General features: G+C 39.4%; 1 protein-coding gene across 4 annotated transcripts in view; it reads left to right on the top strand.

The window, feature by feature from the left end:
• Positions 1-2,358: 2,358 nt before the first annotated feature.
• The window catches only part of LOC115222696 (oxysterol-binding protein 1), a 221,710-nt gene continuing 205,193 nt past the window's right edge, over positions 2,359-18,875 (top strand). For 2 of the 4 annotated variants that reach the window (XM_029793021.2, XM_029793019.2), the window contains exon 1: positions 2,360-3,103. In XM_029793021.2, the coding sequence (XP_029648881.1) occupies positions 2,922-3,103 (182 nt within the window). In that variant the 5' untranslated portion in view covers positions 2,360-2,921. Of the gene's footprint in view, positions 3,104-18,875 lie in introns of all 4 variants that reach the window. The other 2 variants (XM_036511611.1, XM_029793018.2) reach the window with 2 other exon arrangements.

Genomic DNA, 18,875 nt, shown 5'->3' with positions numbered 1-18,875 from the left:
TGCTCAAGAACACAACGCGTCGTCTGGTCCAGGAATCGAAACGACAATCTTACAATCATAATGCTGACACCCTAACCACTAAGCCATGTGCCTTCACTTAATCCGTTTGTCTGTCCTTTGGGCTGAATATGACTGATTTGAATGCTAATGAGTTAAATCACTTTAACAGCAAAGTTTATCATATGATAAAGAAGCTGTCTGAGGCAGATTGGTATCAAGAAGGTTAAAGTGACCTTGTCTTTTTACCCTGCTGTCCTTACAGTGTCTCAATACCACATTAGCATTTAAACATTTTAACCAATCCCGTCTGCTCAGAGCAGCTGTTCTCTTGAAGCTCAACCCATCCTTGCCCATAATCTTCTCATCTAGTGACCTTTGAAACTAAATAATAACTACATTTTTGTGCATCCAACTGTCCTAATTTAGGAAGGGTCATGGCTTCTCACTCTTTCCTTATATTGTAATAAATAGATAAATAAATAATCATTTGTTGTATTTAACGAGAGGATAAGAGATAGTACCCATAACATTTTGTAGATCTTGCTAGACTGGCGAGGTTGATGTCTAACTTGAACTTCTGCAAGGTTGATGTCGTTAGGAAAATTGTGGGCAAGAGAAAATATCAAAAGGTTGCAACTCCAGAGAAGGATTATTAGACTAAGCGTTTATGGTGTGTAGGGAGGGAGGTCTGTGGCATTGTCGAAATGAATGATAATGAGAGACACGGGTGTTGTAGCTAGTTAGTCAAGAGAAACAAAGGCTGATAAGTTTGTGGCAGAAGAGAGTGAGAGAGAAAGAGATAGAGTGGGGAATAACACGAATAAAACAGTGTTGTGTATGAGTGGGTGGTCGTAGAGTGGTGGTTAGCGACTCTTTGCCAATCTGTTGGATGGCCTATATTTTGGGATGTAGTGTAAGGATGTGTGCTGTGCATAGCAGAAGCATTACCCAGATATGTGGGTCATACTTGAGCTTCGTAGCGAAAGGGTCAGCAACCTGATGAGAGGTGGTTAAAGTATTTTCCAGAGCCTACATGAAAGATACACGTTTGTTGGCAGTTTGTATACTGAGAACAGTAAAGTTATTTCTACTTTTTGTACGATATCTCCCGTTATTTATGACTATATTGAATATTCGAAGGTATAAATATTTTAATATATATATGAAGGAAACAACGACGTGTGGTAGTGGTAGCACTGACATAGTAACTTTTTATTCACTTCTGAACTCGATTCCAGCAATATCTTGCTAGTTATAGAATGTCCTAATAATGGATGTTGATACTGCTTAATCTTAACTAGGTTTCGAAATAATAATAGCACGAACACACACACCAATATATATATATATATATATATATATATATATATATATATATATATATATTACTCATGTCTGTGTGGAGATGGGTGCGTGAGAAAGAGAGAGGGAGTGGGTGGCTTGTATTAGATGTAAACAGTTGCATTTTTAGAAACAAAAAAAAAGAAAGAAAAAAATCAAAAATGCAAAAAAATAAAGACAGATGGAAAATACAGCTGGAGCAAGGAAAGTTCAGGAGTAGGTGAAAAGGTGGATGGTAAGTATGCTGGTTAAGAAATAGTTAGAAATTATTGATTTCTAACTTAAATCGGACATTGAATACCCACCCTCGTCTATATATATATGTATATATATATATATATATATATATATATATATATATATATATATTTTATGTGTATATGTATGTATGAGCGTGTGTGTTAATTTGTTTCTAGCCATAATGTGCTAGCTGGAATAGTAAATGGCCTAAACCCAGACGGGAATAAACTAGCGAGATAACATAATGAGAGAATGTCATAGAGATGATGTTGCTTCTATCACAGCAATTAAGGGTGTTAATGCTACTGCTGCTGGGGTGGTGCTAGCAGTGCCACTACTACCGTCGATAGAATCGGTGATGGTGTCGATGGTGATGATGACGGCGGTGATTAAAAATAGCGAGCACCAGCAGTAGCGGCAACAATACTATCAACAGTAATAGTAGTAGTAGTAGTAGTAGTAGTAGCAGAGACGGCAGCAGCCACCCATTACTGTCATCCTCACCCACTACTGCCAGCACTACTACTACTACTAATATTACTACTAATACTACGACGACGGCGACGACGACACCATCTCTATTACTGCCACAATACATCATCAGCATTACCACCACGACGGCGATTTACCACTATAACTACTACTACTACACATCACTATAACCCTAATCGGCGCAACCGTCATCATTACTACTACTACTACTACTACTACTAAGTTTTTCGCTGTTGCTGCTGCTGCTGATGCTGCTGCTACACCCTACTACTCCCTCTCTCGTTCTACTCCCACTGCCACGACCGTGTGTGACGTGTCTAGGCTGCCATATTGGCATATTGGAATGGCAGCAACAGAGCAGGTAAGAGTTGATAGAGAGAAAGTGGTGCTCTGGTGGACACAGATATACACGCACAAGGTGTGACAGCGATGTTGTCATAATTCCACGAGTTTAGAAATAGTTAGATAGATACATAGAAAAGCCACAAAGGGAAAGAGAGGGAGACAGACAGAGAGAGAGAGTAATAAATTGTAATAATAGCAATAAACGGCAAAGGAAGAATTTAGAGAAAAGATCTATATAAATTAATAGTGGCAGAAGGGGAAAAAAAAGTAATATATTACACAGACAGAGAGAGAGAGGGATAGATATAAAAAAAGAAGAAAACAGGAACTGACTGCTGATAGACAGACGACCAAAAAGGAAGACGTACGGACCGACAGACAGACAAGCAACTCAATCGTTCTGTGGTCTTAAAAAAAAAAAAAAAGCCAAAAAAAAAAACAACAAACAAAAAAAACACACAAGGGTTTTCCCCCCACCCCTTGAAAATTGAGGGATAAACTCCATGGACAGTTCTTCGACAGGCTATGAGCTTGGACCAGGATCATTAAAATCGACTGGTATGTCTGAACCAAAACTGCACCAGACTGACCAGTACAAAGGCTGGCTGAACAAGTGGACAAATTACCTGAAAGGCTACCAAAGACGATGGTTTGTCTTACAGAATGGCCTGCTTTCTTATTACAGGTGAGCCATGTTAATATATTACCAGCACACATATATATATATATATATATATATGTATGTATGTATGTATATAATTACCTTTAGCTTCTGTTACATTTTTGATTGCATATTTTATGTTGGTCAATGACAGATGTATGTAATATATGATATAATGTTATATATGTGTTATATATATATATATATATATATATGTATGTATGTGTGTGTGTGTAAATTTTCTTTGTTTTTAATGATTTTTTTGTTTTTTTTCGTAGCCGATTTTGCCTGTCAATTATTACATTTATTATCTCTTATATATATATATGCAAATGCTCAGATTCTTCTCCTGCTGTTCATTATTATTCCAATCGTTGATACAGCGGTTTTGAAGCTGAATGCTTTAAAATGGATGGTGACTGGATGGGAAGGAGAATATACGAGCAAGGACGGACGAACAAACAAACAAACGGACGGACGAACGAACGAACGAACGGATGGATGGATGGATAGATGGCCAAGACGACATTTATTTGTATTTACATTGTTACCTTCAGCTTCATCTTAATTATATATATATATATATATATATATATATGTCCATCTATCCTGTGTCTTGCTCTAAATCCTCCGATCCATTCGGCCAAACCCTATTATAAACGACAGGAGAGGCGTCGTCTTAATTTTTTTGATCATATTTGTACACACATTATACATACACACACACACACACACACACACACACCACACACATATGTATATATAAAACTTTTGCATTCATCTTTGATATACAAGTAACAGCAGTAACATTTTCCTCTACTCATCCTTGGTATTGTTGGACGGGGTCTGATGTTACTATATATATATATATATATTATATATATATATATAAGTATATAATGTGTGTGTGTCAAAAAGTCCTTCCCTTTTAATGGACTTAAATTTGGTATTTCATTTTTCATCATGTATATTGATTATTTTGTATGTATTTGGATCATAAGCATATGTTGTAGCACCATTATGTTTATATTGTGCACTTCGTCCTTCATATACATACATACATATATAATATATATATAATATATATATATTAATATATATGATGTACACACACACACACATACATACACACACACATACATACACACACACACACACACATATATATATATATATATATGGATATATTGTAGATGTTTAGATGCTGTTACATCATGATGAAGCATAATGTAGGAACGTGGGAAAGTTAGAGAAAACGAATGAATACATCTGGTTTTTAAATTTTCCAGTTAAATCGCACATAAGGGAGGGCAGAGGCAGATAAGTGGATCTCGCCCGTGCACATTACACGTTCTAGATAGATAATTACAAAACCGATTAGTGAGGGTGTTGTCACAAGGAGGTATTTCACCTGGGGACCCCAGTAAGGTTCAAATCTGGAACAGAAAAAAAAATAGCGAGTTAACGAAAAATACAACTGTATTATTTAATGTTGAATGTAGATCTGTGAGATGACTCGTCGTACATACATCAGTGAAAAAAAACTGTGTAGATTCCCTGAGTTTTGTGATAGTTCTTGATGCTGTAACATAGTTAACGTATGTTAACCGGGGGACCCAACTTGTCTGAGTCACTACAGCTGTATGGTGGTTATTCATAGATATTCGTGTGTGTGTGTGTGTGTGTGTAAACGAACGTATGTATATGTTTGTAGATATATGCGTGTATATATATATAAATGTATATATGTGTGTGTATATATGTATATTTATGTATATAGTATATATATATATTGTACATATATATTTGTATATATATATATATATGTATATGTATGTATATATATATGTATGTATATGTATGTATATATATATGTATGTATATGTATGTATATATATATGTATGTATATGTATGTATATATATATGTATGTATATGTATGTATATATATATATGTATATATATATATGTATATATATATGTATATATATATATGTATATATATGTATGTATATATGTATATATATATGTATATATACATGTATATATATATGTATATATACATGTATTATATATGTTTATATACAATGTATATATGCATACATATGTATATATGCATACATATGTGTGTATATATATGTATATGTGTATATATATTATATGTGTATATATGTATATGTGTATATATATATAGTGTATATATATTATATATATGTTTATATACATGTATATGTATATATGCATACATATGTGTGTATATATATGTATATATGTGTATATATAATATATATATATGTGTTGTGTATATTATATAATATATATATGCATATGTATATATATATATATGAATATATATGCATATGTATATATATATATATGAATATATATGCATATGTATATATATATATATGAATATATATGCATATGTGTTATATATATATATATATATATGTGTGTGTGTAATTAATGAATGACATTTATATGATAATCTCTTATGCTCTTTACTCGACTGGCATCTTTTTCTGAAGAATATGTACATTGAGTTTTAGCACTATGTTATATGCCAAAGTGAAGATGGCCAATTTGTTAATAAATGATTGTTAACTTCCATATCTCAGTTTCCTTTTCTTCATTTAACTGGACACACACACACATATATATATATATATATATATATATATATATATCTTGAAACTTCAGTCCAGCCAGTTGTTTGCAGAGGAGTCCACAATTTGGACATGAGAGAGGATTGTTAGAGAAAGTGGCTGGCATGTTAATTCAATACTTTGTCTTTGCTCTTAGTACTTTCAAATGATCCAGATGGCTCAAATGATAGTTCTTAGTGGCTTTATAGCAAGTTAACCTCCATTCATTGCATTTCAGTGAAGTTTCTTCCGAAATGTTTCGATGGAAGGGATCTTAGTCACTTTCAGGTTAGCTTTGAGCTTATCCTTTTACCTTAGCTGAGGTCTTTCTATAATATTCCTTCCATCATGTAAATGGCTCTACATAAGGGCTTTTGGAATTCTGTTGTCACTCATTTCAATAACATAATCAATCCATCTTCAACTGGAATTTCAAAAGAAATAGTGCAGAACCACCAATACGTTTAGAGATTAGGCCTGTATTCAAAATTCAGGCTATATGCACAGATGGTCCAAAGACTTAGCTTCAGAAAGACAAGCTGGTTAATATGTGTTTGAGAAGACACCCAAGATTCCAGCCCATTAAACAGAGTAGAAAGAACCTGGCAGACAGTAATTTTCGTTTCTAATTAGATTTCCTGTTCACACATCAGATGATGACGAAGTTTGCCGAAGGCATTTTTAGCTTTGCCTATAATTTCATCTGCATAGAGACACTGTTCATTCTATGTGGAGGTCTTTAAAAATATAGGTTTTCGTGTGTGTGTGTATGTATGTATGTATGTATGTATATATACGTATGCAGATATATATGTATGTATATGTATATATATGCATGTATATATGTAAATATATATAATTATGCAGCTGTATATATATATATATACATACATACATATGTATATGTGTGTGTGTGTGTATACACAAGGTAGAAAGGTATGGTGATGACATCAGTATATACATTGTTCTATGCCGATATAGATAAGAAGGCAGGTAGGCAAATAGTCTTCGTGTGTCCGTTGTTCCATGTGTATATATATAATATATATATATATAATATAGATATATATATAGGTGTAAAAAATATATTAGATTGATAGCTAGATATCACAAGATAAAACCACAAGCTGGCTATTTAAATCAGAAAGATATTAATGCGGGCACAACGAGAGAACTTGCTATGTGAAACGACAAGTAACTGTTGAGCTTAACCAATGCTATTTCGTTCACGATCATCTGTAAACGTTCTGGAGTTCAAACGTCTTCGTCAGACGGACTTTTCGTCGCTGAATTAGCAAGTTGCAAGACATACAGCATTATTTTGAGTATGTAATGTGCGTATACATACCTAAATGTGTATGTACATACATACATATGTATATGTATGTACGTCCATATGTATAAATGTGTGTGTGTGTGTGTAAGCGACATGTTACGTATGTGATGTCACTACCTCGGGGGTTTCTAGTTCCATTCCACTTCTTAAGACATTTACTAATGGATTTGAGATGCAAAAAATAAAGAAGAAAAATGTAAAATGAAATTTCTGAAACAAGACTACACACGCCAGGTGTAGATCTCGGTTTCATCGCCGCAACCTCTCACCCTCGCAGCGTGAACGTGTACACACACACATCTGTATTTAAATGTAATATTGCAAGGCTGAAGACAGGCCTGTCGCTATTAGCTGGTGACAGTTATATATATTTTCATAGATAATATGCCGCTACGTAATCGTATAGAGTACATTATATATATATAATATATATATATATATATATAATGTATGTGTGTATACATATATATATATAATAAACGTATTTTTACATGTGTTCATACATTTTCCTTTTTATAATCTCATTTACATACCTCTCCATACACACACAACACACACACATATATATATATATACACAACACACACATATATACACACACACACACACACACATATATATATATACACACACAAAACATCACATATATATATAACACACCACACACACACCACACATATAATATCACACACACACATACATATATATATATACACACACACACATATATATATACAAACAACACACACACATCTATATATACACACACACACACACATATATATAATACACACACACACACATATATATATATATTACCACACACACCACATATATATATATACACCACCACACATATATATATATACAACACACACACAAGTTTTCACACACTTATATCTAAATTTTTCACTTGTCTTAACATATGTATGTGTGTGTGTGTGTATATATATATATATATATATGTAGTCACACATATCTGCACTGGCGCATTCCAACACACACACACACATACAACTTCTCATAAGCACATATTCTCTTTCTTTCTCTCTCTCTCTCTCTCTCTCTCTCTTATGCGTAATTCTATGTTCCTGCGAATACGTGATGTATTCACGTAGGTAGTGTGAAATGTGTTTATGAATGCATGAAATGGTGCCTTCTAAGACCTCGGGATTCAATTGTATCGGCTGAGCTCACTGGTGACAAGAGTTTTTTTTTTAATGTCAGTGGTGCGTGCGGTGGACGTTACATGGGAAGATATCCAGCCATATGCCCAACTGTGGAGAGAGAGAGAGAGAGAGAGAGCAAGTGGTGAATGAGACGGTTTGTCAGAGTGACTGGTTGGAAGATGGAGGAAGACTGCAGTAAAAGAACTGACGAAAATCTTCAGCTCTAACGACGACCACGAACGACTTCGGTAGCGGCAGATGATGTTATACCGATGCGATTATGGATGTGCAGGAAGGCGGATTGAAGAAAATATTTTTTTCTTCTTCTTCTGTGCACCCGAGACACCTTGGAAATTGGTCAAACGTCATTGGCATTCTGTAACACACGCACTCACACTATACGTTTCTATTTATGTTATGTGTGTGTGTATTTCTATATGGGGTACATATGAGTATGCATTTATATATATATATATATCATCATCATCATCATCATCATTTAACGTCCGCTTTCCATGCTAGCATGGGTTGGACGGTTCAACTGGGGTCTGGGGAGCCCGAAAGCTGCACCAGTCCAGTCAGATCTGGCAGTGTTTCTACAGCTGGATGCCCTTCCTAACGGCAACCACTCCGAGAGTGTAGTGGGTGATTTTATGTGCCACCGACACAGGTGCCAGACGGGGCTGGCAAACGGCCACGCTCGGATGGTGTTTTTTATGTGCCACCGACACAGGTGCCAGACGAGGCTGGCAGACGGCCACGCTCGGATGGTGTTTTTATGTGCCACCGACACAGGTGCCAGATGAGGCTGGCAACGGCCACGATCGGATGGTGCTTGTTACGTGCCCACAGCACGGAGCCAGTCGATGGGTACTGGCTACGGCCACGTTCGGATGGTTTTCTTGTGTGCCACGTGCCACCGGCACTGGTACCACAAAGATACAAATTCCATTGATGTTCATCTATTTTGATTTGTTTTGATTTTTTCACTGCCTCAACAGGTCTTCACAAGTGTCACAAGAAGGGAGGTATGCACAGGTGGACTGACTACGTCCCAGGTAGGGGCCATGGGTTATGGCCTGAATATATATATATATATATCTTTACTCTCTCTTTTACTTGTTTCAGTCATTTGACTGCGGCCATGCTGGAGCACCGCCTTTTTAGTCGAGCAAATCGACCCCGGGACTTATTCTTTGTAAGCCCAGTACTTATTCTATTGGTCTCTTTTGCCGAACCGCTAAGTGACGGAGACGTAAACACACCAGCATCGGTTGTCAAGCAATGCTAGGGGGACAAACACACATACATACACATATATATATACACATATATACGACAGGCTTCTTTCAGTTTCCGTCTACCAAATCCATCCACAAGGCATTGGTCGGCCCAGGGCTATAGCAGAAGACACTTGCCCAAGATGCCACGCAGTGGGACTGAACCCGGGACCATGTGGTTGGTTAGCAAGCTACTTACCACACAGCCACTCCTATGTATATATATATAATATATATAATATATATATATATCATCATCATCATCATCATCATTGTTTAGCGTCCGTTTTCCATGCTAGCATTGGTTGGACAGTTCTACTGGGGTCTGTGAAGGCAGTGTTTCTACGGCTGGATGCCCTTCCTAACGCCAACCACTCCGTGAGTGTAGTGGGTGCTTTTTACGTGCCACCTGCACAGGTGCCAGACAGAGCTGGCAAACGGCCACGAACGGATGGTGCTTTTTACGTGCCACTGGCACGAGGCCAGTCAGGGCGGCGCTGGCAACGGTATATACACATACACACAAACTCCTAGATTTTATATATTTATACAAATATATAAATGTACGTAATAATAGTAATTAACTTATTGTATACAGTGCTCAGGTGCACTACAATTCATCAGAAAAGGTAGCCAAAAGTGTATGAACAGTAGATAGAAAAGTGCACAGAAAGACAAACAAGTTATCAGTGAATGAGTCATATATATATATATGTATGTAGGGCCCATACCTCCCACACCCTCAGGGTTGGCACCCTCAACGTTGGCACACTGAAAGGTAGGTCTGGCGAGATAGTTGAGATGCTTGAACGGAGACGTGTGGATATATGTTGCATGCAAGAAGTAAGGTGGAGAGGAGGTTCTGCTAGGTTCCTCACAGGCAAGGAACACAGGTACAAGATTTTCTGGGCAGGGAACACTGACGGGGTTGGAGGCGTGGGTATACTTATCGCTGAGAAATGGGTAGATAAAGTAATGGAGGTAATCAGAGTATGCGACAGAATACTTAAGATTAGATTAGCGCTTCATCATAGTTTAGCAACCATTATATCAGCCTATGCTCCTCAGTCGGGGCTACCTGATGGACAGAAAGACCGATTCTATGACACTCTACTGCAGACTACCTCGTTGACGAACGACAGAGACCTTCTCTTTGTGGCTGGTGACTTCAATGGTCATGTTGGACGACATGCTGGGAGCTTCCACGGCGTACATGGAGGCTATGGCTCTGGTTCCCGCAACGAGGAGGGAACCAGGCTGCTGGAGTTCTGCGATGCAAATAATCTTATGATTTGCAACACTAACTTCAGGAAACCTACCAGCCACCTAGTCACCTACCGATCGGGCCAACATACCAGCCAAATTGACTACATCCTTGCCAGGCAAAGGGAGAGATGGCTACTTATAAATGCCAAAACCTTCCCAGGCGAAGAATGCACCCCACAACATAGACTGGTAGTTAGTGACTTTAGAATCAGGAGTAGGAGGACAAACAGAAGACGACCAACATGGAGAAGAGGATCTGGAAGCTTAAGGATCCTGTGAATGGACAGAGATTTAGAGACATGTTACTTGAAGCCTTTGACGAAGTAGAAGGGGATAGAGTATCACATGGGGTAGAGGACAACTGGACGTTCTAGGGACAACCTGCTGAGAGCCACTGACCAGATCTGTGGCTGGTGCAAAGTCCCCTCTCGTCCCAAGGTAACGTGGTGGTGGAACAGTGTCGTAGACAGGGCTATTAGAGAAAAGAGACAGACTTGGAAGCACTGGAAGAATGGTGGTAGCAGGGATTGTATCAGACTGCTAAAAGGGAAGCTAGGAGACAGGTCTATCTAGCCAGAGGGGAAGCAGATAAGAAAAAATTTGCCAATGTTCTCGCCGTGAGGACCAAAGACTGGAGGTGTTTCGCGTTGCAAGACAGTTGTGTGAGAGAGAATTGTGATGTGGTGGTGGGAGAGAAGTGTGTTCGCATGGAAGATGGTTCACTTGCGCTAAACGAGGATGCAAAGAGAGAGGCTTGGAGACGCCACTATGAAGGTTGCTGAATAAAGAAAATGAATGGGATAAAGAGAGTCTGCCGAACGTTGACCCAACAGAGGGACCAGCTATCAGGGTTGATAGTTCCTTAGTAGCTAAGGCAATTAGAAGCATGAAGACAGGGAAAGCCCAGGCCCATCAGGTATCACTGCAGAGATGCTCAAATATCTGGTAGTGTCGGCTATAGCCTAGTCACCTGTGTAGTTAATCAGGTGATACATGAAGGAGTCATACTCAATGACTGGTGTAGCAGCATAATAGTCAACTGCTACAAAGGTAAAGGTGATGCCCTAGATACAAATAATTACAGAGGTATCAAGCTGTTGGATCAGGTGATGAAGGTTACAGAGAGGGTCATAAGCCAACTAATTAGAGAGAGAGTTAGTTTAGATGAGATGCAGTTTGGTTTTGTGCCAGGGAAAAGTACCACTGATGCTATATTCCTGGTAAGGCAGCTGCAGGAGAAATACCTAGCCAAAGATAAGCCCCTGTACCTGGCTTTTGTTGACATGGAGAAAGCCTTCGACAGGGTCCCCCGATCCCTCATATGGTGGTCAATGAGGAAACTAGGAATAGATGAATGGTTAGTGAGAGCTGTGCAAGCCATGTACAGGGACGCTGCTAGTAAAGTGAGGGTTGGCAATGAGTACAGTGAAGAATTCCGGGTAGAGGTAGGGGTCCACCAAGGCTCAGTCCTCAGCCCCTCCTATTTATCATAGTCCTCCAGGCAATAACGGAGGAATTCAAGACAGGATGCCCCTGGGAGCTCCTCTATGCTGATGACCTTGCTCTAATTGCTGAGTCATTATCAGAACTGGAGAAAAGTTTCAGGTGTGGAAGCATGGTTTAGAATCGAAGGGCCTAAGAGTCAACCTAGCTAAAACCAAAGTCCTAATAGTAGGAAGGTAGAGACAAATCACAAACGCCTTCAGGTAGATGGCCCTGCTCGATCTGTAGAAAAGATGTAGGTAGAAACTCTATAAGATGCACCAAGTGTAAGCTATGGACACATAAGAGGTGCAGCAATGTCATAGGAAGGCTAACTAGGAAGATGTTTTTTTGTATGTGGCAGATGCTCGGGAGCATTAACCTCTGAAAATCTGCAGAAAACAACTTCCGTCACTTTCCAGGGGTAAAAACTAGAAGTAGTTGATAGCTTCCGTTATCTTGGTGACCAAGTCAGTAGTGGGGGTGGGGGTGTGCTGAAAGTGTAACGGCTAGAGTAAGAATAGCCTGGGCAAATTTTAGGGAGCTCTTACCTCTGTTGGTGACTAAAGGCCTCTCGCTCAGAGTAAAAGGCAGACTGTATGATGCATGTGTACGAACAGCCATGCTACATGGCAGTGAAACATGGGCCGTGACTGCTGAGGACATGGTAAGCTCGCGAGAAATGAAGCTAGTATGCTCCGTTGGATGTGTAATGTCAGTGTTCATAGTCGACAGAGTGTAAGCACCTTGAGAGAAAAGTTGGACCTAAGAGGAATCAGATGTTGTGTGCAAGAGAGACGATTGCGCTGGTATGGTCATGTGGTGAGAATGGATGAAGATAGGTGTGTGAAAAAGTGCCACACCCTGGCAGTTGAGGGGACCTGTGGAAGAAGTAGACCCAGGAAAACCTGGGTCGAGGTGGTGCAGCACGACCTTCGAACTCTAGGTCTCACCAAGGAAATGACCAGAGACCGAGACCTATGGAAGTATGCTGTGCATGAGAAGACCCGGCAAAACCAGTGAGAACAATCAAAATCAAATCATATATCAGAAAGCAGGGGTTAAGTGACCCATCCGTTCGTGTCCGCTGTCAGCCTCGTCTGGCACCCGTGCCGGTCATACGTAAAAGCGCCATTCGCTCGTGGCCGTTTGCCAGCTCTGCCTGGCCCCGTGTCGGTGGCACGTAAAAGCACCATCCGTTCGTGTTCGTTTCCAGCCTCGCCTGGCCCCGTGCCGGTGACACGTAAAAGCACCGTCCGTTCGTGGCCGTTTGCCAGCTCTGTCTGGCCCCGTGTCGGTGGCACGTAAAAGCACCATCCGTTCGTGGCCGTTTGCCAGCTCTGTCTGGCCCCGTGTCGGTGGCACGTAAAAGCACCATCCGTTCGTGTCCGTTGCCAGCCTCGGCTGGCCCCCGTGCCAGTGACACGTAAAAGCACTGTCCGCTCGTGGCTGTTTGCCAGCTCTGTCTGGCCCCGTGTCGGTGGCACGTAAAAGCACCATCCGTTCGTGTCCGTTGCCAGCCTCGGCTGGCCCCCGTGCCGGTGACACATAAAAGCACCGTCCGCTCGTGGCCGTTTGCCAGCTCTGTCTGGCCCCGTGTCGGTGGCACGTAAAAGCACCATCCGTTCGTGTCCGTTGCCAGCATCGCCTGGCCCCGTGCCGGTGACACGTAAAAGCACCATCCGTTTGTGGCCGTTCGCCAGCTCTGTCTGGCACCTGTGCAGGTGGCACGTAAAAAACACCCACTACACTCGCGGAGTGGTTGGCGTTAGGAAGGGCATCCAGCCGTAGAAACACTGCCAGATGTGACTGGGCCTGATGAAGCCTTCCAGCTTCACAGACCCCAGTTGACCCGTCCAACCCATGCTAGCATGGAAAGCGGACGCTAAACGATGATGATGATGATGATGATGATATATATATATATATATTAACTTGTATATGTGTATACATGTGAGTGTGTGTATGTGTATATTTATATGCACTTATACACACCTGTACATGTGTATATATGTATGTGTATATCATCATTAAAGTTTTAATGTTCCATTTTCATGTTTGCATGGGTCAGGTAGTAGTCATTCAGGTATACTTTCTATGGTTGGTGCCCTCCCTGTTGCCAAAAATCTGCTCAAAAGGCTGTCTATTGAGAGACACTCACACATAAACAACATGGTAGTATGAAGCATAGATGTTGAATGTTAATGATGTTGATTAGTATATATACAGTTATGCCTATATATATGTTTGTATGTATATGTCTTATATATATATATATGTGTGTGTGTGTATATATATATATATATATATTATATATATATATAATATATATATATATATACACACATATATATACACATACATACAGAGTGCGGTGAATATATTGTCATGTAAATTACGCAAAAATGAAAATAATACTGACATCTCATTTTAACAGATATATTTTACCAAAATTGCATAAAAATATCTTGAAATACTGAAGAGTAAATTTATTCAATAAAATCATGATTGATCTCAACCACGACCTCCAGACAACTTCGGAATCTCCTGCAACTCTTCTGGACGGTCTCCTTGTTTAAGTTGGTGAATGCTGCCATAATCCTTGCCTTCAGTTCATCTTTGGAGTTACAAGGAGTTTTGATGGTCTCTCGCTCAACTGTGCCCCACACATAATAATAGTCTGGGGAATCAGGTAGCCTGATGTTAGGGGTGATGTGGTCACAGAAATTGTCTGACAGCCATGACTGGATTCTCCTGCTTGTGTGGCATGGTGCAGTCTTGTTACCAGACATAGAGTCTTCCAGTAGCCATCCTCTTGACCCAGGGCAGCACTACTTCCTCTAGGTTCTTGATGTAGGTCTCCTTGTTGAATCTGAGGCCATGTGGGAAGGTGAATGGAGGCATAACATTGCCATTTATAGTGATCAGTCCAAAACCCATGATGTTGATTAGATGTTTGATTTTTAGCACTCTGTATATGTTCTGGGGATATGGCAAGCCAACAGTTGTTCTGTGTGTTAACCATCTGTTTGTATTGGAGCTTCTAGTGCGAATGGCAAGCAGTACAGCATGTCATTTCCAAATTTCTGGCAGAGTGAATTGCATCATGGTACTGTTTTTCTCACAGATGGTGCCCAATTGACCCTACAATGACTGTACATGTGTGAAATTAAAAGTATAAAATGGCGACAATGTGCCCATCACATTCTGTATATATATATCTATATGTATGTATATATATATGTGTATGTATACATGTTTGTATATATATCTACATACATATACATAAATATGTGCATGCTTTTTATCTTTTACTTTTTTCAGTCATTGGACCATAGCCATGCTGGGGCATGGTTAAATCCTGATGCTCATTCTATTATCAAACTGCTTAGTTATTAGGAATGTAAACAAACCAACAATAACTGTCCAGTGCTGGTGGATATAAATTCAAAGAAATACAGATATACAAATATATATGGTGGGCGCCTTTCAGTTTCCACTCAAGGCTTTGGTCGACCTGTGAGCTATAGCAGAAGATATTTGACCAAGGTATCATGAAGTGGAACTGAACCCAGGACCATCTCATTGAGAAGCAAACTTCTTACTGCACAACCATGCTTGTGCCTGTATGTGTTTGTATATATAAGGGGGCAAGCTGGCAGAATCATTAGCATGCCAAGCAAATTGCTTAGCGGTATTTCATCTGCCGCTACATTATGAATTCAAATTCCGCCAAGGTCAGCTTAGCTTTCATCCTTTTTTTTTTGGTGGGGGGTGATTAAATAAGTACCAGTTACGCACTGGGGTCGGGCTAATCAACTTAATCCTTTTGTTTGTCCTTGTTTGTTCCCTCTATGTTTAGCCCCCTGTGGGCAATAAAGAAATATGTGTTTGTATTTATATATGTGTGTGTGCATATATATATATATAGATACATACATACATATCTTTTTTTATCTTTTACTTTTTCCAGTCGTTAGATTGTGGCCATGCTGGGACATCACCTAGAAGTGTTTTAATCAAATAAGTTAATTCCAGTATTAATTTTTTAAAGCCTAGTACTTATTCAATCAACCTCTTTTGCTGAACCTCTAAGTTGCACACAAAGAATACAATGCATTGCTTGATCCAGGAATCAAAACCACAATCTTACAATTACAAGTCCAATATGTATATATGGATATATATGATGGGCTTCTTTCAGTTTCCATTTATCAAATCCACTCTCCCAGGCTTTGGTTGACCTGAGGCTATACAAGGAGATGCTTGCCTAATGTGCCATGTAGATGGGGAGCAAACTTCATACCTCATACACACACACACACACACAGAGAAAGAAACATACCATCCACAGATAAAAATCTTACAGTACACTTCATTTATTTTCATTATTACAATTTTAATGTGGAGAAAGAACTTTATGCAATTTAATGCCTGTGCATATGTATATTCAGTGTTTTATATAATCAGTTGTAGGTTGCACATGTCAGACATACATATGAGTAGCATGAGCATGGAGATGGTTTGTTAAGCCAGCAATGGACCTGACGGCAAAGTCACAACTGGGACAGTGTTAATTTGCAAGATTTGCTATCTGTTTTCATGCATCTGGTTGTAGTGAAGGATTCTTTCTGTTTCAGAGTTTACTAGTCCCATATGACACCATCTTCTCCAGTCATTTCCAATAGATAGGTGGATAGGTAAGTAGGTAGATAGATAGACAGACAGACAGACAGACTTTATTCTCACCGGACCTCAAAATAGACAGATAGCATTAAATGCTATGATTTTGCAGGTGAAGCATGTATCATCTGATAGAGTATTGTGATTACTTATTTCAGAATTACAACTAGGTGAACTCAGAGGATTAAAACAGCTTGGAGAAGGAAGATTTAGAAGCTTAAACAGTCATTTAGAGAAGTACTACTCAAAGTATTTGAAGGCAGGTTAAGATAACCTGCCTTCAGAATTTTAATATAGAGAATAACCAGGTATTTGTACAGGACTATCTGTTGTAGGCCACAATCAAGAGATGTGGTCAAAACAAACTGCAGGTAGGTAACATAGTATTGGAATTGTATTGTAGATAAAATGTTAAAAACTGAACTCAAAATGCTGGACCTTATAAAAGAAATTACGAGGGACTGTGATAAAAGGCAACATTCTTTGATGGAGGAAACTTGCATTTTCATGCAAGAATGATAGAGAGAATACTGTGTGGCTGGAGTGCTTGACAGGATCCAGTGGGATGGACAGCACCAAGCTCCAGTGTCTGCTCTGACATGGTTTCTATGGCTGGGTGCCCTTCCTGATACCAACTATTTAAAGAGTGTACTGGGTACTTTTTTTTTTTTCATGGCATCAATGTTAGTGAGGTGGCCATGTAGCACGTAAGAGTATTCTCGGCTACATGAGTGTAGTAGTTAAGGAGGCAAGCTTTACATTAGGTGTTAAGAAGTTAAAGTATGATAAAAAGACCAGAACAGGTTTGTTGTTGTAGAGAAGATATATGATACCATGCATTATATGAGAGTTAGTGAATGTAATGGGCCTAGAGCTGGAATGAGGGATAAAGATAGTGGTGACAAAAGTAACCTCAAGGTTGTTTTGCCTTCTTGAGCCATGCCTGGCTCATAGGGCCGGTTTCCTTGGTGTATAGGTTCCCCACCTGGATGGGATGCAGGAGGAAAGAGTGAGAGAAAGTTGTGGCGAAAGAGTCATCAGAAGTTTGCCATTACCTTCTGCCGGAGCTGCATGGAGCTTAGGTGTTTTGCTCATAAACACACACATCGCCCAGTCTGAGATTCGAACCCGTGATCCCTCGACTGCGAGTTCACTGCTCTAACCGCTGGGCCATGTGTCTCCACAACCTCAAGGTACAAGAAGGTAAATAAGAGAGAGACTGGGAACAGATCAAGAAGGGCAGATAGGTAAAGGTTGCAAGGGAAGAGAGTGAACGACAGTTGGAGATGGGAATAAGAATAACTGTAGTGAATGGTGATCAAGAATGGAGGTGTGGTTAATGGTAAATGTGAGGTGAAAAGAATGAGAGTGGGTGTCAATAGAAGTGGCTTAGGGGAAAGGTGGTGATGACTGGCAGTGCAGAAAGAGTGAAGAGTAACAGAATAATAGTTTATTACAATGATCCCAGTACTCAACTGGTACTTAGTTTATCAACCCCAAAAGAATGAAAGGTTAAGTCGACCTCAGTGGAATTTGAACTCAGAATGTAGCAATGGGCGAATGCTGCTAAAGATTTTGTCCAGCATGCTAATGATTCTGCCAGCTCACCACCTTGATGATGATGATGATGATAATAATAATAATAAAACTAGATAATGATGACATTAGGGAGATTATAGGTGAATGGGTGAAAGTTGCTAAACTTTCGAGAAAGAGATTGAGTAACCTTTGATGATAGGGTTGAGGAGGTCAGAGGTATATAGGGGTGAATATATCAAGTGGAAAATAAAGATGGTTGGTTGTCAATAAGAGGGTTTTAGGAATGATGTGCAGGTGGCAGTACGATGAAGTTCAGAAGAGAGGGAGAAATAAATGCTAGAACAGAAAGGGTGGTCACTGGAGAATAATAGTGGAGAGAAACTATGTCAGTACACTC

Source organism: Octopus sinensis, linkage group LG20, assembly GCF_006345805.1.
Source record: "Octopus sinensis linkage group LG20, ASM634580v1, whole genome shotgun sequence".
Classification (NCBI taxonomy): domain Eukaryota; kingdom Metazoa; phylum Mollusca; class Cephalopoda; order Octopoda; family Octopodidae; genus Octopus; species Octopus sinensis.
The sequence above is the reverse complement of the archived record's forward strand: the minus strand, read 5'-3'. Positions and strand labels throughout refer to the sequence as shown.